The sequence below is a fragment of the Chenopodium album genome, chromosome 25 (genome assembly GCF_948465745.1).
Source record: "Chenopodium album chromosome 25, dcCheAlbu1.1, whole genome shotgun sequence".
NCBI classification, from domain to species: domain Eukaryota; kingdom Viridiplantae; phylum Streptophyta; class Magnoliopsida; order Caryophyllales; family Amaranthaceae; genus Chenopodium; species Chenopodium album.
Window position 1 is genome coordinate 19,164,997 of NC_137858.1, and position 27,597 is coordinate 19,192,593.

The following is a 27,597-nucleotide window of genomic DNA, read 5'->3' on the forward strand; positions in this document are numbered from 1 at the left end:
ATCAAACCCTCATAATTATCAATCTTTCACGGTCGTGGTCAAAGGCAACGTCTAGTATGACTTGGAGTATTTGAATCTTGTGAATTGAAGGAGGTATTGTGGCTGATTTAGTGGAGTACCAAGGATGTGTTTAGGCTAAGGCTAAAAAAATAAGCGTTTGATAAGGATTGATGATGGTTGAAGCTAAGGATTCTTTTAACTCAAGGCTAAGTGGTTGTAGCTTATTGATGGTTATTATCCATGATCTGAAATGGGGGAAAACGACCTCTATTTATAAGGAAAAGAGAGAGTCGAATGAACGATAAAAAAAGAGATAAGAATTCTGATTGAAATAAAACTGCTTTTGTCTCAGGGAGATAAAATTATCACACCGCGTTGGACGCTATTGCCCCACAACAGGCTTATTGAGGTGCGATATTCCAGACATGGTGCGATGATTTTGCAATGATAAAAACCAAGTACGGAGTTTGGTTCCGGCCTAATGGGTTTTCTATGCAAAATATATTTGAACATATTTGAATTTGGATAGAACATAAATTATCAAAAGGAGGAGTTTTATTCAATTTCTAAATCTTTGATCTTTATAAATTAGAACCTTCTAGAATATTCTTAAAGAATCCTTATTGATTTAGGATTAGAATTATGATCTAATGGGGCCTAAATAGATGTTTTAAGTATCTTGGGTCGATCATCTAGAAGAGTGGTGACATTGATCAAGACGTGGCACATAGGATTAAGTCAGGGTGACTCAAATGGAGAGCGGCAACAGGATTGTTATGTGACCAAAGTATTCCCTTACAATTGAAGGGAAAATTCTAAGAGGAGCACATTAATAAGATGGAAGTTACAGAAATGCGCATGTTAAGGTGGATGTGTGAGAACACTCTAAGAGATAGATCAGAACTGAGGTTATTCGCAAAAAAATAGGTGTGGCAAGCATTGCAGATAAACTAAAGGAATATCGCTTGCGTTGGTTTGGGCATGTAAGACGGAGACCCGAAGGTGCACCGTACCGGTTCGAAGAGTGGAAGAGTGGGACTATGAAGGGGTCAAACGTGGGAGAGGGAGACCGAAAATGACTTGGTTGGAATTGAAGGAGTTAGGAAGGATATGAAGTATATGGATTTGCATGAGGATGAAGGATTGGATTGTAAGGGATGAAGGAGAAAGATTTATGTCAATGACTACACGGAATAATCAAATTTGGTTTATGTTAGCTGACCCCACTTATGGGATTAAGGCTTTGATTGATTGATTGATTGAGTCATAAAATCATTTGTACGGACTAAGGGTGGGCTTAGACTCGGTTTGAGCTCAGTTTAGTATTTTGGCCATATATAACTTATTCGTTTTTAGTCGGATTATTTCAAGCCCATCCAACTAAACAGTAATTAGACTGAGAACATGGACCAAAATAAACTAGTTTTGACGTTTTTGTGATTTTGACACGAAATGAATGATTTTTAGGACATGAATGAATGATTTTGGGTTTAAAAACTTTGTGCAAGGTTAGAAATATGGTCAAGGTCTAAGGGAACTTTGCGAAACTCTTCAACTCTTTACCAAACTCATAAATCAAAACGTGAAAGATACTTATCACTAAGTTTGGTTTTTGCGGAGACACAATCAGGTGTCTACACAGAGGTATATGGTGTAGTTGAAAAGTATCAGGGGTATTTTTTTTATTTTGATATATTTACTTGAAAGAAGTTTCATTGGTATATTGTGAATAAGCGAATTACTCATGAGGGATGTTTGATGAAAAAAACCGAAATTAACATTCATTAAAATTTATTTCAGTTCAGTAAAAATAAGTTCAGTTTAGCAAAAATTATTTCAATTCAGTAAAAATAATTTCAATCAGTAAAAATAATTTCAATCTAGCAAAATTGATTTTTGTTCAGTAAATATAATTTCAATTCAGCAATAATTTTTATTCAAAATAATTCCAGCTTAATAAAAATAAAGTAAAGGGTTTTCAAAAAACAATTTTTTTTAAAAAAAAGTAAGGGAAGGAAAAGCCTTCAAAGGGTTATTTAGATTTAATATTCTTTTAATTCAAAGATTAAATTTAAGTGCAATCCATATTGGCCCACAAGTTCAAAATCTTTTCACTCCAAATTTGCCGCCAAACCATCTGTAATCTTCCACTTCAATCGAAAACCCAAAATCCTAACACCATTTTCTCTCTGCCGGAAACAATGTCGGAAACCACGCCGGAAACAACGCCGGAAAACCCGATAGCACCTTCTCTTTCCTCCTCAGAAAGTATTGAGTTTCCCCAGCACATTCTATTGGAACACATTTTGCCCAACCTCCCTGCTAAAACCCTAGTTAGATTCAAAGCAGTTTGTAGCAAATGGAGGACTACAATTGAGACTCCTGAATTTGCGAGAGCTCATCTTCTTCAACATCCAAATATCAGGTCTGTAATATCGATTGATTACCATACTTCTTTTACAGCTCTCAACTATCAAGATTACCCTCATTTGGATTTCACCTTTTTCAACAAGCATTATAAAGATGAATCTCCTTATATCGTTGAGTCTTGTAATGGATTACTTCTGTTGATTTGCTCAAAGGATGATTCTGAACCTGTTAACAAACAACTTCCTGATCATCTTCTTTACTTTCGTTTTTATTTTGTGGTTTATAATCCATTTCTTGGTCCTGCTTCTTCAATTAAGATTGACCCACCAGAAAATTTTCTTCTTCGAACCGAAAGAGATGATGCTAAGGACTATAATTTTGGGTTTGGTTATTCTTTTACCCGAGATGATTACTTTATCGTCGCTGTTAATTCTCATATGATTGAGAATCCGGATATAATTGTGCATCTATACTCTTTACAAGACCGGCGATGGATCAGAATAGACATTTTGCGTACTGACAGGCCAATTATAGAGTTTGCAATTCCGTGGTACAATTTGAGTGGCATCCTGATAAATGAATTGTTGCACTGGCCTGTGAATGCTGTGACTTCGGAAACTCGTCAAGAAATGATTGCTGTATTTGATTGGTTTGGTCAGGACCAGTTTAAGACTATGCCATTGCCACGTGAAGACTTTGGAGAATTTGATGATGATGGTGATCGTTCAGCGTTTGGTCTATGTTGCCTGAATGATTGCTTGTGTGCTTGGGCGCTTTACAATGATCGAACAGTAGTAGAGATGTGGATGATGAAAATATATGGTATAGACGGTTCATGGACAATGTTGTTTCGTTTTGATATGTTGGGATTTCTGGGTGTATATGATGGCATAACAAATTTCTTCGGATTTAACCGTTCTGAAATGGCATTGATTCTGTCATATACTGATGAGCTCATGCTTGCTGAGTTTTATCTCGATCCTCCTGTCTTTACACGTTTTGAATTCGAAAAGCAGGTTAAGGCGGTGAATTATGATGCAAGCTTCATGTCTCCTCTTTTATTAAGCCCGCCACAGGATCAAGATTAGTATGGATCGATACAAGGTACGAGTACGTAACTATTGTTAGAAAATGCTTTCTAGTAGTAAGTCTCAAAATTCTGATAGTTTCTGATGTTTGCTAGTATTGTAAGGATATGAGTTGTGAAGTTGCATTGCCTTATACGAGTTGTGTAGTTGCTAGTACAGAAAGCTGTGTTGTAGTTTGCTTGAATATGTTTGTGCAATGATGGCATACAATGGTACTAATTAGTAGCTGCAAAGATGTGGGCAGATTTTTAAGCTAGTAGTCAATTCACTGTACTTGAGACACATAAGGTTTGTGAGAGTAATGTACAAGTATCAAACACACCGAAGTAAAATAACTATGACCAGGCAACCTGTCCTAGAATTGGGTATGGAAGCAGGGACAAGGTATAGATCAAAAAAAATATTTCTTAACATGTCCAGTCACATTATTAGTAGATATTAGATAACAGTAACACACAATTTATATAGGCTTGTCTGCTAATCCTGATTAAAAATTGTATTTCAAGCCCATTTCCAAGCATATATTTCATAACTCTCTCTTTGCTTTCCTTCTATCTTGATTATTTCTACAAAAAATTTTATCTTAATTTTGATATCAAGGCAGTCAATGTCTCGGGTAAGTATGACTGTATGAGTGTCAAAGTATATAGAAGACTCAAAGTAACACAGTCGTGTGTTCGTGACTCAGTGACACTAAATTACAGTCATATTTTCTTAAAATCCTTTTCCAATTTACGGTAAAAAAACTGAGCCACACATGACCATCAAATGAAATTGGCCCTTTCCATGCATTGTTTATGTAATGCTTTAACTATAAATAGTCTGCTTCTCTACAATATATAATACTGAAGCTTAAATATCTGAAGTTTGCTGCTTGAAATTCTGAATTTTAATGCTTTGATTTTCTGAATTTTAGTGCTTTGATTTTTGAAGCTTGCTGCCTGAATTTTTTTTTTTTGTACTTTATGTTACATAAAATGCATAGTTGACACAGCAGCAGGCCTTACCCAAAAGCGAATGGACACATGAAACAAGGGTCTCAGGATTCTGAACTTTACTTAAACTTTACTATTTCCACATAGCTAGCACATGATATTGCAAGGACATGTTACCTCTTCTTCAGTTACGGAGTAGTAGATAATGGTAATCGGATTAAAAAATTTAGGGGCATAACTTCATTTTGTATCAACCACCAATATGTTTGGTCCTCACCTCCCAAAAATATCTTTCCTAGACAGTGGGGCATAAAATTTTAGTATAAGAAAACCAAAAAAGAAAAAAAATAAATCCCTTGGGACTGAGATAGGTACTGTCATATATGTATGTATCTACGAGTACATAGAAAATATTTGGAAAAAGTTTTCACATATTGTTGCTTTATACTTCCCACGTAGTATAGAAGTTGATTATGTTTAGATCTACACATAAAAGAACACAACTTATATGAAGTATAAATGAGTTATTTTTAGTGAATCTGTGGCAAATATTCAGGTACAAAAAGATTCAGACGCATTGAATTTATTTATAATTCCGGACAGAGTAAAAAATAAAGAACCCAATTACCAAATCTTCAACTTGCAAGCTTTAATGTTGATACCACATCCACCTCACAACTTGGCCTATAAAAAAGGACACCCTCCCAAATCCTTGTGCCCCTCACCTCCTTAACAGAACCCTACTGTTAGTCTTTGCTTGACTATGGAGGCGGCCCTGGTTCATCAGGTTGATGAACAAAGCTTGTTAACAGGTGGCACTTCTGTGATTTCTAGCTTGGTTTTCAAGAAATATTCATTTTATATTATTCTGTACCATAGTTGTGTTTTAACTTGTAACAGGTTGTTGTTAGATGGTAAGAAATGTTATGGCTGTTAATAACGTCGTTTACTACCTTTTGTGGAACAAAAAGTTGTTGGAGAGTGAGATACAGAGTATGACACAAGATAGAAAAGGAGAAGGCCATAAGAGAGACAAAGTTCATCATGTAAGCATCAGACAATGGGCAACATGGCTAGCACTGCTTCAGATTAGGACCCAGGTGTTGTGAGTATAGTAGCTTAGTGTCTTCTCATTATTGCATAAACAATTAATTTTCGAGATGATAAATGATGTTTGTAATTAGATGTTGCTTGTTATTGGAACTGAACTTTGAATTTGATATACTTTGGAGTATAAACTAATCGATAAATAGGTTGTGTTGACAATTGCTAGTGATATGTATCGACATAATTGCTTTGTTGCTTTGTTATTGTTTCTTCCTGCAGTATTTTCAGGTATCTCAGAGTAATTGCAAAGGTAGAGTTGAATGTGGTAACATAGTTATCTATAATCTATAATATGTGAAGCTTAATGTCAATTGCTGGTCTTTGTAGTATGGTTGTGGAGTGGGTCTATCTATCAATGCCAATTGGTGGGGGATGGCAGGGTTACTTAATAAAACTGATTGTGTAAATGAATAAGGTAGTTGGGTTTGAATATTTCGATTCTGTCTCATATTCCCAGGCACTGTAGTGTAATTAGCCAATCTGATATACCTTTTTTTTTACGGGAAGCAAAGAACTTGTATTAAATTAAACTTGAAATACTAAGAGTTACAGCATCTAGGATACTAGGATACTATCAGGTGCCTTCTCCAACCAAACCATTATCTCCTCACAATTACAACCGAGCTTAGCTAAGTTTATGTGCCACTCCATTTCCCAGCCTGACAACATGGAGTATTCAATCGAAGTACAAAAATTAGTTAGGTGGAGGATATCTCTCACGATAAGGCCAAAACTCGTGTGTTTGAACTTGCTCTGCTTCAAGTAATTGATCAACTTATGGCTGTCAGACTCCAGAACAAGCTTGTTAAAACCTGCCTCAAGCGCAATAGAGATTGAGTGCTTAGCTGTCAAACCCTCAAGGACATCTACCTCTAGGCAGCCACTAATTTTACAAGTAGTTGCAGCCACAATGTCCCCCACAGAATCACGAACAACTCCTCCAAGGCCTGCTGTACTCTCTGAAAATAGCAGCACTGAAGTTAACCATGTTGCAACCCATAGCACGAGCCTGCCAATAGTGTCTAGGAGGCTGCTTAATGCTAATATCAGTGGGAGTTTTAGCATTTGCTTTCTCATATTCCCCAAGAGTGTTAACAACTCTAGTGATTATACTTTATTTGTACTTCGTGTATACTTTAAATTAGACCAAAACTATTTTTTTGTTAAAATAATAAGAAACATCCTCAATCCTTCTAAGGTATGAGCAACAAACACAATTTTTTTGACAAACACATTTTAGATAAATTAGTAGTTCACTTTAGCTAAGTTGTCTATTCTATAAGGGAATCATTAAATGTGTGTTTTTAGTTAGTGACTTTTTAATTAGTGAAGTTGTCTGTTCAGTAGAAAACAACATTTCGCTATAAGTGTAAGTTAATAATATTGCTCAGCTAATAATGTTCCCTAAAAATAAGCTGAATAGCATATAAACAATTATTCAATCAATCTGTGATAAGGGACAGAAACGGGCCTTGCTAGCTACTGCTGTAAAACGCCTAAGTTGCTGTTGGGAGCCTGCTATGGCAGAGGCTGCTGCTGCCTCGTTTGGGTTGACTGGCAAGAAGCCTGGGGTATATGGACGTGGTGCTTGAGTGTGACGCTGCTAATGTGGTGCGAGTGATCAGACAACAACAGGAAGGAGCTGCTCCGATTTTTATTTACTTTGAGGATGTTTTCAGAATTTTTAATTCCGTTAATAAGTGTGTTCATGTGTAAAGGTCCGGTAATACTGTTGCTCATTTAGCTGCTCGATTGAAACGAACATCAATTCGGCTCGTATTTGTACCTCTCATTTTCCCCAAAGCTTTCAATCTTTGGCGGATCTTGATTAGATTAATTAAATTGCTCATTCCATTGCTCAAAAAAAAAAAATAATAAAAAAATAAAAAAAACTCAATCAATATAGAACAAAAATATTCAACCCGTATAATTTAATTTTAGTTTCTTAAATTAAACCCGAACATAACCCGGTCAAAACAAGATAATCGTGCAAGAATTAATATTTTTTTATCAGGTTTCTTAATCAGTTCTATATCTTTTTTATTCCTCGATTTTGAAAAATTAATTTTCATTAGCGCACAAAATTTTCGGAAGGATACAAGATATTCAGTCGTAGTTACTGTAACAAATGGTGCGGATTTCTGAAACCTAGTTACCTAGTGTCTTAAGCCTTAATCCAACAACACAGAAAGTGAGTTACACGCTCTAATCAAAACTTAAAATCTTTAAAACTTTAACCTCTGTAATTATCCTGACATCACACGCGCTGTAATTATCGTGGTTAATCAAATATTTAACCTCTGTAATTATCTTGACAAGAGGTAGATTTCTTCTGTCCATATTCATCCGTTCCATAAAACACTCCTAATAGTCCTAACAGACTAGTGTCACACTCAGATTATTATAAATTAAACAATTACAGTATAAAAATTGAAATAAAGTAATTTGAATTGAATTGTTTTAGGGTGACATTGTTGGTTTCTCTGAAATACAATGGCGAAGCAAAAAGTGCCGCGGAAGCAGCAGGAGAAGGAGACGGAATTGGAGTACCATAGATTCAGAGCTTTTGCAGGAATGGTGGTTGATGTTGCAAATAAGCATTCTGATGTATACTTCTTTCCTCAAGGTTTCTTAGAACAAGCTTCAACCCCTGCTTCTTTCTCATCAATGCTCACTTCCAGACCTTACGTCGCTTGTCGTGTTGTTGATGTTACTTTTTGGGCTGATCCTGTTACTGATGAAGTTTTCGTCAAGTATCGGCTTATGCCATTGATAAACATTCATGTCACGGGTAATCATGATGTTAATGGAAATGGTGATGATAATATTGATAATGTGGTTGATTCGTTCGTCAAGTGTATAACCACTTCGGATGCCAACAATGGTGGTGGATTCTCTGTTCCGAAGAATTGCGCTGTATCGATTTTTCCGGCGTTGAATTTCGAGGAGGATCCGCCGGTGCAGACACTCAGAATCAGTGATGTTCATGGAGTTAAGTGGGAGTTTAGGCATATTTACAGAGGGACGCCTAGGAGACACTTGTTGACTTCTGGTTGGACCACGTTTGTGAATAGCAAGTTTCTTACTCGTAATGATTCTGTTATTTTTGCCAGGAATAAGGTTACAGGGGACCTCTCTGTTGGGATTCGAAGGCATCTTACGCCGCTGTCGAGGCTGCCTAAGGGGTATGTGCCCAAACCCCCAAGACAGGGCGTGTTTTCGAGGAGTCAGAGGGGGAGGGTCCCAGCTCAGGTGGTGGTGGAGGAGACGGAGAAGGCGATCAAAGGTTTGCCATTCGAGGTCGTGTATTATCCCAGGGCTGGGTTGCCTGAGTTTGTGGTGGAAGCTCATAAGGTCGAGCAGGCTTGTAGGGTGAATTGGACTTCTGGAACCCGGGTTAGATTTCCACAGAATGCCGGAGATGGAGGGCCGAGTGTGACTTGGTTTAACGGGACGGTTACTTCTGTGGTGCCTAGTCCTAATGACGGGCCTTGGCCTGGTTCTATGTGGCGGATGCTTCAGGTATTGCCATTGCTTACCTTATTTATCTATCTATTTATGTTTATATGTTGCTATATGTAATACTATCAAATAATTAAATGTTTATGTTTATATGTTGGTAGCAAATGATTAGTCCACATGAAATGCATTTGTTTAGAGGATTGGGACTAATGTATATGTTAGTTGTTGGTATGTTTTACTAGTATCATATAATTAGTAAGTCCACATTAAATGCAGTTTATTCTAGGATTGGAAATAGGAATTCTATGGATGTTTGTGAGTGGAGGGGTTGGAGATGAGTGTGCTGCTCATCGGCTGTTTTAAAGAGGTATAATTTAGGAACATCTAAGTCTTATGTCATTCGAGTGTCTTAAGGTCTTACATGGGTTGTACTTTTGAAAGGTGCTGTAAATTATGAACTATGGTGATAATTTGGGTTTAATCTCATACCAAATTGTTGTCATATTCTCATCTTTAAGTGGAGCTTGATTGTGGAGTAGAAGACAAGAAGTATTGAACTAGCAAGTCTTGGTTTGACGAGAATATACCTGTCAAATGATGTAGACTGTCTTTTATAAGGTCTAACGGACATTAACTTTGGCTATCTTTACTCAAGGAGTGGTATGATACCGCAGATTCTCAATGTTATTGCTATGGATTTATACTGCTGGAATAAGCAAAACCAATGCTGACGGGAACATCTTTTGTAATTGGTTTGTCTCAATTGAAACCATGTTTGACCATAAGACAGATACTTCATGATTCTTTCTGTATTCTTGATTTCCATGCTTGCATGTTTGCTGTGACTATTTTGGATAATCTGCTTCTTGTAGTTGCTTATCAAATACTTGAGGGATCAGATTTTGAGTTAAGAGATCACGAATCAGATGCAATGCTAGGAACAACATGGAACGTTTCACATGTTCCCATTGATATTTTCTATTGTCCCTGAATAAATTGTAAAATGACCAGATGCCATTCTTGTAGAAATTTTCTCATGTTCCATTGACCCCTGTTGCTGTTTTTTGAAAAGTATGACATATTGACATACGGCTTTAAATGATGAAATTGTGGTAAGGGCGTAAGGCATTCATTATCTAACTATCTAAGGAGACAAATATTGTTGTGATATTTACGTTGTGTCATTAATTTTTGTCAGGCTTGTTCTTGATACATCATTTGTGTGGATACATAGTGCTTTTAATTGTTTAGAGAAAGGGATTTTTTTTTTTTTTTTTTTTTTTTGGAGGGGGGGTGGGGGGGTGTTATTAAAAAACTGACTTCACATTACTGTAAATTATTTAGTGTTATGAAGCAAGTGTATGAATAGCTTTTGATCTAACAGTTAATTTGTGTGTATGCATTCAACCAAGACATCATTATATGAACTATTATGGCACTCTTAATATTGTTGTTAAGAGTTGCTTGTTTTATGTGCAACGAGCTCATGCAGGATATCGATGTTTTTGCTTGGGGGCGATCCTTGCATGCCTTGTGATCATGCCTTTATCCATGTTTCTCTGGTACAAGCATTAAAATAAAGAAAGTTATTTGTAGCTTATCAGTAGAAGCAATGTATATGGCCTTCAATGAAATTATCAAGTTAATTTTGTTGGGATTTGGAATGTGAAAAAATAGACAAAATACTCTGTAATGCTGTAATATTCTTTCCAGGTTACTTGGGATGAGCCAGAAAAGTTGGAAGAAGTGAGGATGCTTAGTCCATGGCAAGTGGAGTGTATTGCTCCAACACCACCACCACCTACTATTCGTGCTGCATTTAATACTCCTGCCAAAAGGCTCAAGGGTGTGCAGAACTCTGCTCTACTAGCAGATGGGAAGGAAGATATCTACTTTACTCCTCAACTCGGATTTGGTTCACTGATGATGGACCAGTTAAGTCCATCCTATATGAATTACAACATTTTTCCCGCAGGCATGCAGGGAGCCAGGCAATTTCCTAGTATTTATCCATCTAATTCACCTATGATCATGAATGACGATTCTCACCAGGGGCGCACTGATTATAATTTGGACAGTAGTATGTCTCAGACACAGAAAGTGGAAGGTGTATCCACTGACCTGAATATTGCCAGTTCATCCTCTGAGACACCATCACTTGACAGCCTCAACAGTGTGCAGTTCTTTGGTGCAATGAGTACTGGTCATCATTCATGCAACTTACCCAAAAAAGTTGTCACTTCATTTCAGCTGTTTGGAAAGATCATTCATATGGAAGAGCCTCCTGCAAATACGGATGACATAAGCTGTACTCATGTTGGATCTCAGAGTTCCTCTGTGACGAAACCATCTGCTTTGTGAATGGTGATTTGCAATGTGTTGGCGGTTGGATGGCTGTACAGGTACATGTCTTTATAATTTTTGTTTACAAGTTTTTACATAGCTTGTTGCCTTCTGAAAAGCATGTAAGTTGCTTGAATATATGCGGATATGCCTATCTTCTGTTGATGAAGGTCTGCTTTTGTTGGTAATTAATTCTCCTGAGGACTTTTCATGCTATAAATCCTGGGAGATAATCTTGTACGGAAAGGAGAAATCAAACCATGGAGTTTGCTTTTAGATTCTTCTGCAATTTTGTGTAGTGCACCCTCAAACACGTACATACAACTCCTCTCCCCTTCTTTGTCCACTCATGTCCATGTTTCACGAGCTTATAATAACACGTATGAAATATACTTGGAGGCTGATTACTGGTCTTTGACGTAAATTCTTTTTTGGTTTGAGAAATTCATAAGTTTATTGCTGGTATATTATATCATAGAGAGAGAGATTTATGAGTTGGAGTAGCACAAACTGTCCTATCACACATGCACAAAGACTCACTGACTCAGATATAGGATTATACATGTAAGTGATTTGATAATATTATATACTACTTAACTGCAGAGTACGATACGGAGTATAAGATATTGGCTCACCGCTCACCAATAGCTTAATAATTCATCATTGCATATAATCGAGTTATTTGAGAGGATTCTGGCATGACATTGCAAATGAAGAGCTGAGATCAGCTTACAGGCTTCAGAAGCCATTGTAGTTATTAGTAATAGCTAGGTAACGATTCACAGAGCACACTGACTTGTCCTTAAAATATCATGGCTTGACTGAAACTGGTATAAACCTTCCCTTCCCAACTGTAGTTTGTACGCAAAGAAGTAGTCCTAGTGGTCAAGTGCTGTCAGTGTTACAAATCCATAATCAAGATCTCTATTCCATTTCAGCTGGACATCTGCTATGCAAAATCTTATCATTTATGTATGGGATATGCATGTTTCTTAACTGTGGACATGGCTGAAAATGGATGCTTTAACTTTAATAATCTGCTGTAACTTCAGAAGGCTCTCTCCACATTGATTTCCAAAGCGATTCATGTTCTGCACGTACTGACAGCCTGACAAGGCAACCAAGCACACGATGTGCAAGAAAGATAAGCCATCAAGAAGGATTATACATGTAACTCGATTATATGCATATGATGCTCTCAAATAAAAGGGTATGATGTGTGTGGTGGGTATGTCGTATGTGCTTGTAGTTAAATGTTTCTCATGTAGCAAAGCAAAGTGGAATCGTCAATTATTATCTTTCTATGGAGAAATTAAAAGCATTAGCCTTACATTATAGACTATTGCCAAAATCTCTAGGATGTGACAGTATCTCTTTTTTCAGGTATGTGGTTCGTTGAACAGAGGCACGCACCATCCAACTTGTAATTTAGTATTGGACATAAGTAGCTTGCTGATAGTAGTTTGTTTTACCTTTCGTCTGGTTTATTTTGGAAATGTAAAGTTTAACTTCGAGATCTTATCAGACTACGTTTCAATAAGTTGCTTTGCAATGGTGTGCTACTGTGCTTTTAGATTTGGACATGAATGTAAATTTATTCCACAATTAGAATGGAGAAAAACGATCAGTGCTTTTTTCATAGTAGAGTGTTTTTGTGGATTTTCTTAATTAACCTTTTTTTTTTTTTTTTTTTTTTTTTTTTTTGGTGTGGATTGGTTTCATCATACGAGTATTTGCAAGAAAAGTTACTTAAGCAATTTTGGTGATGTATTATTAAGTAGTTTGAAAACGTGGTCCTGTAATACAAAATGAGCAATTGGATTATACTTTGTATGTTTCTGATAAATTATGAAGTGTTCGGCAATATCTTTGTATTATACTTTGTATTGGAAGATATTAACCAATAATATTTCATAATTTATCAGTTTTAATTAATAGATACAGTATTTGATAGCACGATTGTTACAAATAATACAAATACTCGTAGCATTTACTACAGCAAAAGAAGCAACTGGAAAATAGTTGCATATAAGATAACCATTACCCTATAACATCTGAAATTCTGAATGAAATAGTTTTGTATCATCCATTGAATACAATTCAAGCAGCATCACAAATTCACAATGATAGGTTCTATACTGCTGTATATCTTTCTTTTAATACACTTGGCTCTGAACAAACAAGAGATTTTGCATCTGTAATTTGATACACGCTGCCACAAACCACAGCATTCTACAACCTTGAACAACAATGTATGAAAATTCACAATGATAGGTTCTATACTGCTGTTAGTGCTGTATATCATTCTTTTAATACACTGGACTCTGAACAAACAAGAGATTTTACATCTGTAATTTGATACACTGCCACAAATCACAGCATTCTACAACCTTGAACAACAATGTATGAAAATTCACAATGATAGGTTCTATACTGCTGTATATCTTTCTTTTAATACACTGGGCTCTGAACAAACAAGAGATTTTCCATCTGTAATTTGATACACGCTGCCACAAATCGGTAAGAGTTGAAGAGTCCATACACAAATTTCCGAAATCACCTTGGACTCAACTCACCAAATCTTATGCTGCTCATCTTCTACTCACATGAAGGCCCATGAGTTCTGAGAATAATATAACACCTACAACATGATGTTAAGTCTGATGCTTCTGTCGAATTTGATGACAAAGGAATATTCCTCCCTCTGCAAGAACTGGAGAAAACCTGCCTTTACAATTGGTTCAGGATGAAGGGCATGTCGAAGGTAGTAAAACTAGTGAAATTGAATGTATCTCTTGCCACCTTAAAATCATTTACTTCACTCAACATGTGCATTATCCTCATTGCATGTAGGTAACGTGTGGGTATAATATAAAGAAGAAAGAAGAGTTAGTTTAAGAAATCAAAGTATGTTAGGATTCTGCAGGGTTTGCTAGAAAATATGAATGAACCTGATATTCTGGATATGTCAGAAAATTCGTGGACAGGTATTCATATACTTCTGATGGAAACAACAAAGGAGGTAAAAAGACAAGAGTGGAATTATTTCTTGATCTCAAGGCCTCCATGTTTTCTGAGCAACAAGTATACCCTCTTTATCCTGAAAAAATGTCATGTGGATATCCCAGTTCAAGCTTCTAAAAATTCCTTCCAGGGGCTCTAATACCACCACCTTATCACGCACTATTACCCAACCTCCAGGCCGTAATAAGCGATCCATCTCTACAACTATTGCCACTGGTTGGTTACATCTGAAACAGGACACGCATAGTTAGACAGCAAGGCAACAAATTGTTTGGTCGATTCACATGAAAAAAAAGGATTGCTTTGATATAAGAGGGTATTAGTAGGCTACTGAAGTATATGCATTGCTGCAGTACTTGTGCATAATGTTGAGAAGTAAAAAAGAGGAGAGACAGAACAATCAGAAGTTCAGAACTACCTATTCTTAAGCCGTGAGAACAAATGATCTGCATGCAATAGATCATATGACCTTGGGTAAGAGCCAAAAGATTCACACCAGTCATGATAAACTCCAAAGAGACCACGTTCATATATATATGGAAGTGTATTTGGAGCATGAACAGGTACTACATTCATGACCCAGACCTCTTGTTCTGAAAGAGCAGCTGCAAACCTATGGTACAGCATTCAAAAAACCATAAACTGGCATTTGAGTACATCAAACAAACAAAAAGAAAAAATACTAGCAACTGAAAAAGAAAATTCATAAATTACTATATAGCAAGTCCCAGAAAAAGATGACATAGATTAGCTTTTAAAAGCATACCCCCCATAGATGGCTTTCATATCCATCACATTTCGGATATTTGTCCAATTAATACCCATTCCAGTCAGGTATGACTTGTTGACTGTAGCTTTCCAATGCTTTGTGTCAGCCTTCACTTTCTCCTTGTCACTCAGCCAGTCGGGATAACTTTCAAGCCTTTTGGGCCATTCTGCAGGCCACTCAGTTCCATGCTGCTCAATTGCAGTGGGGATAGGGTGCAAGCAATGTCCGACTGGAATATACCTGATTCAATTACGACTACAATTAATAAGATAAAAAACCATAATAACAAAAACTCAAGGGGAGGAAGAAGAAAAGGCAGGCATCATATTTATCTCATACAGAAGGGAGGAAGTAGTGTGGCAATTCTTGGACAAGAATTGCTTGGCCACAACGTTGTGCTTTGTGAGAGAGTATAACTGCTCAAACTTAGCTTTTTAAAGCAGCTGAATCTCCTAAAATCCATTTAACAGAAGTGATATGAACTTCTATTCAACACATTAGAGATAAAGTCCCTCCTAACTTGCTTAAGGAGTTTAGTGCTAGTTTCAGAGTTCACCATACTATGAGGTTAGTGCTAGTTTCAGAGTTCACCATAGGTATATTCCTATTTATTCAATTAAGATATCTTATTGGCTAGGATTCCACATTTACTGTATGCAGCTCATAAACATAAAGAAGCCTCATGGAGTATTAATATATAGTTTATGATACTATGACAGAGGTAAAACTATATCTAAATGCATGATAAAGACTATACCTTATCCACTTTATGGATTAAGAATCTACCGATAAAATGCTTCTGCATTTAGAAAGCTGGTTACTCAATCCTACTGACAGAGTTGTCCATCTTGGTATATAAGACTCGTAATATTTTGAGTCACAAAATTCGAGGCAGAGGAAATTTAAGGGGTAGGGGGGAAGGGTCAGAAGGAAAATTGTTCAATGTTTATATAATTTACACCAGTAACGGTAAAAGTCTGCCTAGTAAGATGTCACATTTATCAGCTACAAACAACTCTGCAAACCCAATCACGTAATTAAGTAATTTCATACAGAATATTGAGAACAGCTACAAACACATGGACATGAACTTGCCTTCCAAAGAGAGAAGACAAAAAGGAGATATGGATTAAGAGATACTGGAATAACTTGCTTTTCAAATTTCAACACAGGGAACAAAAATGCACAGACTAAGAGAAGCCGGAAACAATATTCTCTTGTTTGTGGGGCAGAGACTCGAAAGAAGTTGTATAAACAAAATTGGTCGACTGTGATGCACCATTCATAATATTCTCCTGTTGAAATTCCAATCCAAGAAGTATTTTTGATGTATTAGAACGAGTAATAATATGTTGAGTGAATCGCTGAACAAATACTCTGTAATGGACCCGGTTCTTGCACCCAAAACACCAATATGAATCTGCACCGGAGGAAGAGAAGCAAGAGGCACATGTCCAAGTGAGAGGGGACAAGCAGCAGCACTCAAGGGAAGCAGAGGACAGAAAGGCGCTAGCGGACAAAGCCATCAAGAAACACTAAGGGGAGGAGTAACAAAAGGCAGCTGATTTGATATTTTGTAGAATAGTGACAAAGTTAATTAAGGCTAGGTTAACTTTTGACTTTTGCTATCTTTTGTAGAATGCTTGAGTATAAATAGGAGATAGAATATGCAGTAAAATGAAGAGATTTTTTTATTTGAGATTCGTAACCTCAAGTTACTCCCATTAGAGATTTGTAGCCTAAAGGTACAACCTTAGAGATTGGTAGGCTAAAGCTACCAGATTTGTCAGAAACCATTAGCAAACTTAATCAAAACATCAAGCTTCTTTCTTATTAATCCTTTTTATTCATACAATTTACATATCAAATTACTTAGGCCATTACATGATTAATTTAATAAATTTCTTATTGCATGATCAAAGTACCTTCTCAATTATCCAGAATCTTTGGTCTTTAAGCATTTTGTTTACGTTTATTAACATTTGTAAAAGATGAGAAAAATAATCAGAAATCAACTCAATATCTGTCACTTACATTTCCTAGAATTCACCTCGTAAAGCTTGCACAAAAAATATCAAACTCCCTCAACTCCTTTAAAAATTGTTGCAAAGAGTATCTCAAGTTTCTTTGCTTGTGATTGCATTATAAATTTGACATATTTGTTAAGGTCAATCATATGTATATAAAATATAATGCCCTTTGATCTTTGTAATTTCTTTTAAGTCAAATTTCTTTTCTTGCATATATGAGGCTTTTGTCTCACCAGACAGTTTTTCAAAAAACCATCACTAAAAACTTCCCACAAATCTCGGATCCAAATAGTACTTTCATTTTATTGCACCAATCATCATATTGGTCTTTAGATAACTGGGGTACTTGTGGCAGGACAAAGTTGGTAGGTATTTTGATATACTGAAATTATGTGGCTCTGGTACCAAATGAAGGAGTTACAACTTTCAATTGTTAACTCCAGTAGTTATAAGGACTAAATCAAGGAGAAACAGATATGGGTTACAACCCTGAATAACAAAGAATTGTCTTTTATTGCATTTACCTTTTCTAACTTAAGTTTTTCTAATATCCTTATACACTTACTTTTTCTTATTCTTTTTTCTTCTTCCTTGTGTTACAATGAAATAGAACTTATTTACAATTTCTGTTTTGCTAACTTAATTCTAATTAAAGTATTCTAAATTAGAGTGAAGTTCAACATAATTTGTGTATAAATCTTTATTTTGATGTTACTACAAAACATGTTTACATCAAAACCCAACACTCAAACCCTCACAATATTTAAAATCCACAAATTTTCCCCGTAACATTGATATTGATGTAGATATCTTTAGAGATAAGAGCTCTTCTAAGGACGCAAAATATCTAATAAAGAACATATCTATAGAATGAAGCTATTTCAAACCTATAGCTATAAAACTTCTGAGCCCTTAGTTTACTAGTTAAAAACACATACTGAAGTTCCCATTTATATTGATGAAAAATGAATAGATGAGAAGGCTGACATTTGACACCTGTTTTACAATACACTTATAGTTTTATCCATCATGTCCGGATAAATTTGAGTTCAACTTGCACTTGTAGCTCTACTTAAGAGTATTTTAGTAGGTCAATGAAACAAAAACAGGAAAAAGGAATACCAGAAATGCAAAAAAAAAAAAAAAAAATAAAATAAAATAACAAATCGATGGCCAAGTGCACATAGCCTCTTTATTTTCAACAACGCCACTCCTACCTTGTCAATGTTGACACAGAGTTTGGACTTAAAACACTTCAACAACATCACCTCTAGGACCAGCTAGGCCCAAATGGATCCTACCTAGGTCCTAATAAAGTCAAGTTACTGAAAACTTACATTCCACACTCTTGGCAATGGTGGGAGAGAAGCTATTTCAAAAATATCCATTTAAGCACTCTAAGCAATTAAAGTTTGAGTAAAAGCATTTTCACAGTGAAACAAGTGATTTTCTCATGCACACTAATTATCTACTTATTTATGTGTCTGTGTGATAAGAGTAGATGCCTGCTCGACTACAGGCTCAAGGATTTATTATTTTATTTCAATCCCGTAGAAGATGCTTTAAGGTTAAGATATTGTTCAAGCTTGAAAAGTAAAATTGAGGACAATAAGATAGGATGAGAATACTAAACAATTCAATTAAATTAATATATAATTATATATCAAGGCAATGTATCACGGTAGCAAGTACTCTACCATTTTGATAGTGCCTAAACATTCTTTGTTCTTTGGTATCAGTCAGAATGATCAATAGCAATCTCTCCGTTATTTCAAGAATAAAGTAGTTCAGATCAACCCCCCCCCCCCCCCCCCCCCCCCCCCGCCCTCGAACCCACATAAACTGCCTACATGGTAGCCTCTTTAAAGGCATTTGGGTACTGTTATGTTAATGTAAAGTATATAGATGAACAGTTAGCCCAAATAAGTTAGCAAACAACAGTAGGCGTACCAGGCTGCATCCGCATTCTCGTTATCCTTGCATATAGGAGGATTCCTTTTCCTACGTAGTTCATAAATGGAATTTGATTCCGGCTTCTGATATATTTTGACACCAACTTCAGCAACTTCATCCGTTTTATCAGCCAGAACATTCCAACAAATGGCTGCGATCAATGAAGTCATAGCTGGCAAAACAAAAATTAAGGAAAAATATCTTCAATACTCTTTGCATTGTTTACTTGTGATTAAATAGCAATCATGACTGACACTAAGCTGGATAAAACAATAATGCAAACCAACAGAATTAGAGCATCATATTGACTTTAAAGGAAAACCTCATCAACAATGAGAAAGAATTTGGACTAAAAACACTTCAACGAAATCACCTCTAGGACCAGCTAAGCTCAAATGGATCCTACATAAGGTCTTATAAAGTCAAGTTACTAAATCTTACATTCCACACTCTTGGCAATGGTTGGAGATATGGATAGACAAACAATCAAAAGTTAAAAGCCCAACGTTTAGAAAAACAAATATTGGTTCCCGAAAAATAAGCAAAGTGATAAGGGCATCCAGCCTACCACTTTTGTGTAAGCTTTTCACTTTTAGATTGATAACAATCAAAAGATAATCATGCAGAAAATCAACAAGAGCCACCTGTGCTAGTGGCTTATTCTAAAAGGGAGTGAAGGGTAGATGAAGGGTAGTTGAGCATGGAAAAATCAGTCAGCAGGAAACAGGGGTCATTGCAGTAATGCTTAGTGCGTTTGCTAGTGTAGTAAATTAAGGAGCAAGACAATAAAGCTGATGTAATAATAAGAGAGGCACTGAAAGTAAGAAGCATTGAGAAAAGTGAACAGTAGCATTTGTAATAGGAGAGAACTAGCCTCTCAAAAGTTGGCTAGGCTTTGTTGGTGTCTAATCACCTCGATTACCATTAAAATCAGCGCTTTTTGTCATCTAGACAAAGGGATTTTGATGAGGCACACTGCGCACCACAAACAGTTTTTTCACAAATCTTTTTTTACTTTTAATTTTTATATGTACCTCATTTCAACAATGTGCACCAAAGCGCACTGAGGTATTTCTTAGGTGCAGGGAATTCCAAAATGCCATGGTGCGCTTTGAGCTTTTTATTACATTGGTCATAACCTCTGTTTTCCTCCCTAATATTTCTTCTTCATCACTACAAATGTTCATCTAATTTCTGATTACTTGTGACTGTAACTAACCTGACCAGATACACAACAAATCAGTATCTCAATTCTCCTAGCAGCAAAATTATTTGCCACAGAATTGGAACTATAAGTGAAGCTAAAAATATTTCCAGTTTAGGCTTGTCACAATAAAGCTATTTTCTTTGACTTGTTCACAACAACAAAAAAAGGTTTCTTTCATCAATCATTAACAAGTAAGAAGAGATTAAAATAGACCAGGTCAAACCTTCTTCTTCTTCAATGCTGTTATGTTTGTGCGACAAAACAAAGTATCCACCTGGTCGCAAAATTCTATTTATTTCAAGAAGCCTCTTGCCCCCTGAAAATTTTAAACAAGAAGCATAAAATAAAAACATCAATGTAAAGCAATAAAAGGGGCAAGTGAAAAAAATCCAAGGTACCATGAGCATGCCAATGTATTTTGCATCCACTACAGTGAATGGCATCAAAAGCACCACTGGGAAATGGAAGTCTTCTATTTGCAAATGGGCTAACAATTGCAGGAAATCCACGCTCAAGCGCAACTTGTGCCAAGTCCACCAGGTCATCCTTCAATCCTAGTGATAAAGTAAGCACACCCTTATAAAAGAGAGATGCAGCAAAGCTTGAGTCGGTGACTCCAATGTCTAGCACCACCCGGACATTTTTTCCCCATTCAATGTCTGGTACCATCTAACAGAAACATAGAGTTTACAAAAGCCAGTAAGAAGTGAAAGAAAATGTTCATTTAGCCAGTTGATCTTAATGTCTCCACAATCCACAAATAATAGGGCTATGTTCTCTTCACCTTAACCAAATAATAAAAATGAATAAGTAACTCAAAGAACAAATATAATAGAGAATCGGTAAACATGTTTTAGTAGTAATATAACTTAAGTTCAACCATAATGATTTAATTATGTAAAAATTGGAAATAAAAAATGAAGTACAGTGATAACAATTTAATTTCAGTAAATACAAAATTCAAGTCCAGTAAATTATCTGTGTAAAAAAGAATAATGCCTAAGCATAAGGCTATAAGCCATAAAGCATCCCTCCAATTATTAAACTTCTTACTGAGATTTTATCAGATCATTAAGTTATCAGATAATTGGAATTTAGGCTTGAAAATGAGCTTCAACTTGAATTAGCAAATTAGCAATTGCGATGGTTTTACATCAAAGATAACCATGTAACACACACAATTCGAGGAATTAATCAATACCTCTTCAATTGATTCAAGGTAGTGACCAACACCTCCAGCAACATTTGACTGATTATGAGGAAACACAAGATATTCTCCAGAAACCAAGGCCCAACTTATAGTCTTCAGATAAGCTGCAAGTTTAGGATGTGCAACATTCTTGCACAATATCTGAAAACAATTCCAATAACAATTTACTATCAGAAAGACAATCCCAAACACATTTGAAATAAGCTAATGATGAGCTTTTTCATACCTTTGTTCTACTTTCAGGCCAATGCAAAGTAGTCCCATTACTTCCATACCCATCAGGAGGAAGAGGAACAAGACACATTGGAGGTACTGAAGGACAACTCCTTTCGAGATGTCGGTATCTTTGAATCTTTCCTTTAGGACTCTCAATATCAATGCAAGGAATGTAATTGTGTTTACTCCTTACATTACATAATTTCCAGCTATAATGTGCTTTAGAATCAAACAATGGACCCAAATTCTTCTTCATCTTCCCTTTACTCTTCGACCGAGTATCACCAACTTCATCCTCTTCCTCAGTTTCCGACATTTTTATATCAACCCCACCTTCCAAATCAGGATCTTCATCCCCATTCTTCTCCCCTTCATCCTCCCCTTCGCTTTCGCCTCGAAAACCCTCTTCCTTACCATCAACCACAGTTTGATCATCTCCATCAACAACCTCAGATCTCTCAGATCCTTCATCCCCTCCCAAATCCAATTCATCCCCATTATTAGTCCCATTAAATTCCTTCAAATTCTGCCCACTAACAGTCACATTACTAACAACCCCATGTTTTTTCTTCCTCAAATTACTACCCGATTGCTGCAAATGTCCATTTTTACTCGATTTCGATCCGGGTTTTGATTGACTAGCCTTGTGCGTACTAGATTTTGAAGGTGATGATCTTGCTGCTGGTTCAGCAATCTCACTGAAACTCTCTCTTTGAGCTGTAAGAGCATCTGGGGTTGGTGAGAAAAACGACCAAATGAGTATGAATAGCAGGCCAAGAATCACTACTGCAGTCAGCTTCGCGCACAACCCAACTGGGAGTGTTGCACGACGGCTAATTGTCGACAGCGCCGACTTCGCTTGACGCGGGAAACCCATTGAGTGAGTTTACAGAATGGTGGATTTCTTGGTTTGAGAATTCAACGACATTTTGAATTTCCCATTTGAAATTTTGAATCAAGGTTGAAATATGAAAATCCAGACTTTGAGAGTAGAAAATCTAGGGAGTCATAGAGTAGACAGAAAATTGAGTGATTTATACAGTAAAATCTGAAATGGGAGAGTGGAAATAGAAGAGAGCACCCCCATTTGGCCATTTATATGAATAAAAAATCTATACTTTTACTGTTGTCTGTACAGATTAATGTTTAATGGCCTGTTCTATTAAGCTTAATTTCACTTCGGTTCTTAATTTTCTTCTCTCGTAAATAATTCAGTTCAGTTCAATTCAGCTTAGTGTAGTTCAGCCTACTAAATCAATTCAATTCATTTCAGTTCGATTGTTTACGATAAATCGAAACAGACCCTTACTCTCTAAACTTAACTAAATATTGCACTTCACTCACTTAACTTATAACACTTGCAAAGTACTCAATCATACGGTCATCGACGATCATTTATCCGGTAGTAACCTGCTACCATAGGTAAACTCCCTAAACTTCTTTTTTATTTTGTTTTTAAATCAGAATTAGGTGTGTGCACGGATCGGATATCCGATCCGAAAATAATATTTGATATTTGTATTCGATTCGAAAATTTTCGGATATTTGAATAATTTCGAATCAGATAGCTCAGATATCCAGTATTTGACTTTTTAAAACTTAATTACTGTATTATTTACAAATTAATTTAATGGCCAAATAAATAAACTTTTTGGTACGGCAAGTTGATAAAACAGAGTACTTGCATACAAATTTCAAAATAAAGAAATTTTACACATTGTCACAAATTACAAAACAAACAAAAAAAATTAAAATAATTGTCATTGAGAAGAGAAGTTGTCGCTGGTGTAGGCATGGAGCAGCCGTGAGAGTGAGGGAGTGGTATTTGAGAGCGGGCGCTGCCGATGGTGATGATATGCGATGATGGGTTGACCTGGCGTTGCGGGTAGGAAACTCGAGGGAAGTCGTCGTGGTTGCGGATGTAGGAATGTTGGTCTTGTCTTTATTTTTTGAGCACTCATAACAATTTTACTATTTTTATAAGTATTAATAAAAGAAAATTGAGTTTCCACTACTAGTTTTGTTGTTGAGTTAAGTACTTTGACTAGCCTTGTGTAATCACACGTCAGTAATACGCCCAAGTCTATCTCTACGGTATAATGATACGTATTACACTAGTATTTCCGTAGAGGGAGACTTGGGAGTGTTACAAAGTGGTATCAGTTTCAACGGTCCTAAAAAGATTAAAATTAGAGTAATAATAAAAATTGTGGGTAGACTTAAGAAGGGCATATAGGATAGATAGAGTTTCGCATTTGTGAGAGAGTCAAAAGCTTTATTTTTATATAAAACTATTTTCCTATTTGTGGAAAGATGAATGAGAAAAGTATGCTCGAGTTCTCTACAGAGGCCTATAATGGGTACGACTCTCTGTCTAGGAAAGGCTCGCCTCAACGCCGTAGGTAACTTTCCTAGGAGACGCGGGCTCGACTGTCCTATAATCATGATTCAAGCACATATCTATTATTTTTGAAAATTAAAAGAATTAAAATTATTTGAAACTTGAGTGTGCGATTATGTGTGCATTAAAGTAAGTGTTAAAACACCTTAAGGAATGGTCAAGAGGTCCGAAATTTTTGAGTTATTACCCATGGTTGGGTGATCTTGAGTTATGCTTGGTTTATTGAGATATGAATTGCTTATTGCAAATGGATTTTGAATTGAATTTTTTGTGTGATTTGACATTGAATTAATTGTTTCGCATGTGTGTGTGAAACAGATGGAAATGATTAATGAAATGAGACAAAATTACTTTAACTTGCATTACTTGAAAGATTATGGAGTCACAGTTAGTGAGTTCATAACTGGAATTGTCACTCTGGCCTTAACCCTTTATGAGAATTATAATTTAGATATGTGATATGTGGCAAGTATTTGGATCGTACGAGTGTTACATGTGGTTAATATGGTTGAGTTGTTATTTTTGAAATTAAAGGATTTGATGACTTCTATGGGATAAATGAGGAGTTATTTTGGATTTTTATCATGAATATTTGGAGGATTTGTATTATCAAGTCTTTCCTAATTTTTGGAATATGATTTATGTCAATCAAGGAAATATTATTTGTGGTAATGATGAGTTGAACTAGTCTTGTATAAGTGTTGGAGTAAGGTATGTATCTTTGGGAGATACGAAATGGATATTAGCATTAATTTATGATAGTTTGTATCTAATGGTGGAAAGTATCCATATGGTGTGAGGATGAGTATTGTGGTTATTATTCAAAGCAAAATGGATGATGGTTGAATCTTTGAAGAAACTTAATACAAAAGTTAGAGGATTTTGATTCAATTCAAGTGAAAGGATGTATTTGAGAGGTATTTGTTTTAAATCGAAGTTTATTTTGAAGAAATAATATCTTGTGAAGGGATTTATTGAAGTTAAAAGAATTATTGTTTGGATGGTTACTGAAAGGATTTTACTCTAATGGATTGACGACAAAGTTAATTGATATAGTGAAGTTATTAATAATGGAATAATCAATGATTGCATTGAGATATTAATGAATTGTCTTAAAGACGAGTTATGGATTATAGCAACCAAATGAAGGAATTTGAAGTTATGAGAAAAAATGATCGAGTTTTTTTAAATGTTTAAAACGAAGTATTATGAAGTAACCAAGAGTTAATGATTACGATTTAAGGATGTATTACCAGGAGTTATGAATATGCTTGGGAAGTTATTAATACTTTTGAAGGATACCTTGAGACAAGTTGGGTCAAGATAAGATGTGTTCCTTTTATGCTTAGTACCCATGACAGTGTTTGCTATGAAGTTGAATATGTGATTATTGAGTTTCTTTATGAAAAAGTAAGACTTTTATTGAAACAAGTATTTTATTAGAAGTATGCAAAATGAATTTTCAAATACACAATTTTCAAAATAAAGTTTTGTATTCTTTGTTTCTAAATAGTTGTTTGGATTGAAAACTTTCATAGATTTTTTTTAAATCTTTTATTAAACCTTTTATTAACTATTATTTTGAATATTAAATCATTGGAATCGATTTTGGAATAATGAGTTTTAATTTATTGGATTAATTATTGGAATTGGTTTTAAAAGTAAGTTTGCAAATAAATTGAGTTTACACTATCTTGCACTTATCGTACTTAGCATATTTTACTAATCCATATTTTTTATTTGTTTTGGTTCGCCCTGTTTACTGTAATGGTAACCAGTGTTGACTATTTTCAGGTGGAGTCATGAATGAGTATATGGGAGTCAAGGGATTTGCTTCACCTAGTTTAGGAATGTTGGTCTTGTCTTTATTTTTTGAGCACTCATAACAATGTTACTTTTTTATAAGTATTAATAAAAGAAAATTGAGTTTCCGCTGCAAGTTTGTTGTTGAGTTAAGGACTTTGAGTAGCCTTGTGTAATCACGGGGCGGTAATACGCCCAAGTTTATCTCTACAGTATAATGATAGGTTTTATACTAGTATTACCGTAGAGGGAGACTTGGGGGTGTTACAGCTGTGGTGTCGGGGCTGCTGCCCGGCGCACACGCAATTCATTAAAAAAATTAATTTTTTGATTATTTTGCTTTAATTCCTTAACCTAGTTATGATTTATGGGTTTTGTGATAATTTTATGATGTTTGATTATAAGTATGATGCAAATTAGTTTTCAGATCTGTTTTAGAATTAAAAAGCCCCAAATTGAAAATCCTAGGTTTCTAAATTATTGTATGATGATGGAGTTTGATTATGGATGGTTTAAATCTTTGATTTGGGTGTTTTAAAACATCAAATCTTATTTACAGCAAGTTTCAATTTGATTTAATAAATCCTAGGTTTCTCAAGCTTCATAGATGCATCATTTTTGCTCAAATTATATGCTATTCCACTTCTTTGTTCTTGGTGTGTTAATTGAGGGTGGTGGAATGGGAATGGGATTGGGAGCTGGTCTGTTTGGAGGAGCAATGGGTGGACTTATTCTTGGAGAAGTGATGGATGATGCTTTTGATGTTGATTGTGATTTCTGATTGCGATTCGTTTTTTGATTGCTCGTTTGCTGAAGATCTATCTTTGTATGGTTTAGTTTCATTTTTGTTTTTTTTTCATTGTTAATTTCTGATTGTTCTGGTCCAATGACTTTAGACCTTAGAGTATGTTGCATATATTACTGTATTCGTCCTTTAATTCTATTCCATTGTTCTTTTTAAGTCGTTCATTTAATTTGAGTTTGTCCCATGCTACATACAAATGCTCAATAGTCCACTACATTCCTCTCACATTAATTAATTACATATTAATTGTTAATACTATGCAAAGTTTTAATGTAGATGTTCGATATAATGAATTGAAAACATGGTAAATTATGGAGTAATTTTTTTACAACCTAGCTAATACATCATTGATTTCATTCTTAATGGCGTAAAGTAGTTATTGAAATATATAATTTTCAACTATTGGAGGAAAAAGCCCCTAAATTTAGTCTTTACTTCAGGTTTGTAAAATTGCACTTATGTTGGATTTTTCCATGATGATCAAGCTACTGTGTATAAACTTAGGTCGGTTCCTCACTTATAAGTATATGTGATTAGCTTGTCTTTTATTAGCTTGTCTTAGTTTACGAGAGAAACATTGATTTGAAAGAAAATAATCAATCAAATTTGAGAGACGAATTAAAAATTTGTCAAGGAAATTTTTTTACGATGGATGTTTACAATACTAATAGTAAGGAAATTTTTTTACGATGGATGTTTACAATTCGTCCTTTAATTCTAAATTTGGTTGTGATGGCTGCTTTTGTTATTATTATTTTCTATGATTGACTTCATCATTAGTGCATCACCACTAAGAAGAATATGATAAATCAACGCATCCATTATATATAAAGGGCACTCATGTAAAATCATGTCATTACTCCTATAAAGGGTT

The 27,597-nt window shown here is 35.4% G+C and overlaps 3 protein-coding genes across 4 annotated transcripts; 2 read left to right on the top strand and 1 right to left on the bottom strand.

Moving 5' to 3' along the window:
- Positions 1-2,201: 2,201 nt before the first annotated feature.
- On the top strand, positions 2,202-3,458 carry LOC145613845 (F-box/kelch-repeat protein At3g23880-like). The gene has a single exon (XM_081668888.1). The coding sequence runs from the start codon at positions 2,202-2,204 to the stop codon at positions 3,456-3,458; it is 1,257 nt and encodes a 418-aa protein (XP_081525014.1).
- Positions 3,459-7,993: 4,535 nt separating this feature from the next.
- Positions 7,994-11,323, top strand: LOC145613846 (auxin response factor 17-like). The gene is made up of 4 exons (XM_081668889.1): positions 7,994-9,022; positions 9,124-9,190; positions 9,835-9,914; positions 10,676-11,323. The coding sequence occupies exons 1-4, from the start codon at positions 7,994-7,996 to the stop codon at positions 11,321-11,323; spliced, it is 1,824 nt and encodes a 607-aa protein (XP_081525015.1).
- A 2,043-nt stretch (positions 11,324-13,366) lies between these two features.
- On the bottom strand, positions 13,367-22,760 carry LOC145614249 (putative methyltransferase PMT28). 2 transcript variants are annotated; one of them, XR_014107079.1, is made up of 9 exons: positions 21,725-22,760; positions 21,490-21,639; positions 20,687-20,957; positions 20,512-20,604; positions 19,079-19,253; positions 15,096-15,338; positions 14,748-14,942; positions 13,696-14,556; positions 13,367-13,544 (listed from the first exon to the last, which is right to left on the bottom strand). XR_014107079.1 is itself a non-coding variant. In XM_081669269.1 (8 exons), exons 1-8 carry the CDS (start codon positions 22,589-22,591, stop codon positions 14,361-14,363), a joined length of 2,190 nt encoding a protein of 729 aa, XP_081525395.1. In that variant the 5' UTR covers positions 22,592-22,760; the 3' UTR covers positions 13,367-14,360. The 2 variants fall into 2 exon arrangements, 1 of the variants encoding a protein (XP_081525395.1); XM_081669269.1 differs by having other exon boundaries at positions 13,367-14,556.
- Positions 22,761-27,597: the final 4,837 nt, after the last annotated feature.

What these genes read in the sequence shown, in the direction of transcription:
- LOC145613845 (XM_081668888.1), top strand. Translation starts at nt 2,202, where the DNA reads ATGTCGGAAACCACGCCGGAAACAACGCCGGAAAACCCGATAGCACCT.
- LOC145613846 (XM_081668889.1), top strand. Translation starts at nt 7,994, where the DNA reads ATGGCGAAGCAAAAAGTGCCGCGGAAGCAGCAGGAGAAGGAGACGGAA. An exon ending in CTATGTGGCGGATGCTTCAG is followed by an intron (nt 9,023 to 9,123) that starts GTATTGCCATTG and finishes ATATGTTGGTAG; the next exon opens with CAAATGATTAGTCCACATGA. An exon ending in TGCTAGGAACAACATGGAAC is followed by an intron (nt 9,915 to 10,675) that starts GTTTCACATGTT and finishes TATTCTTTCCAG; the next exon opens with GTTACTTGGGATGAGCCAGA.
- LOC145614249 (XM_081669269.1), bottom strand. Translation starts at nt 22,591, where the DNA reads ATGGGTTTCCCGCGTCAAGCGAAGTCGGCGCTGTCGACAATTAGCCGT. An exon ending in GAGAATGCGGATGCAGCCTG is followed by an intron (nt 15,339 to 19,078) that starts GTACGCCTACTG and finishes TAATTGAATCAG; the next exon opens with GTATATTCCAGTCGGACATT. An exon ending in ATGAAAGCCATCTATGGGGG is followed by an intron (nt 14,943 to 15,095) that starts GTATGCTTTTAA and finishes GCTGTACCATAG; the next exon opens with GTTTGCAGCTGCTCTTTCAG.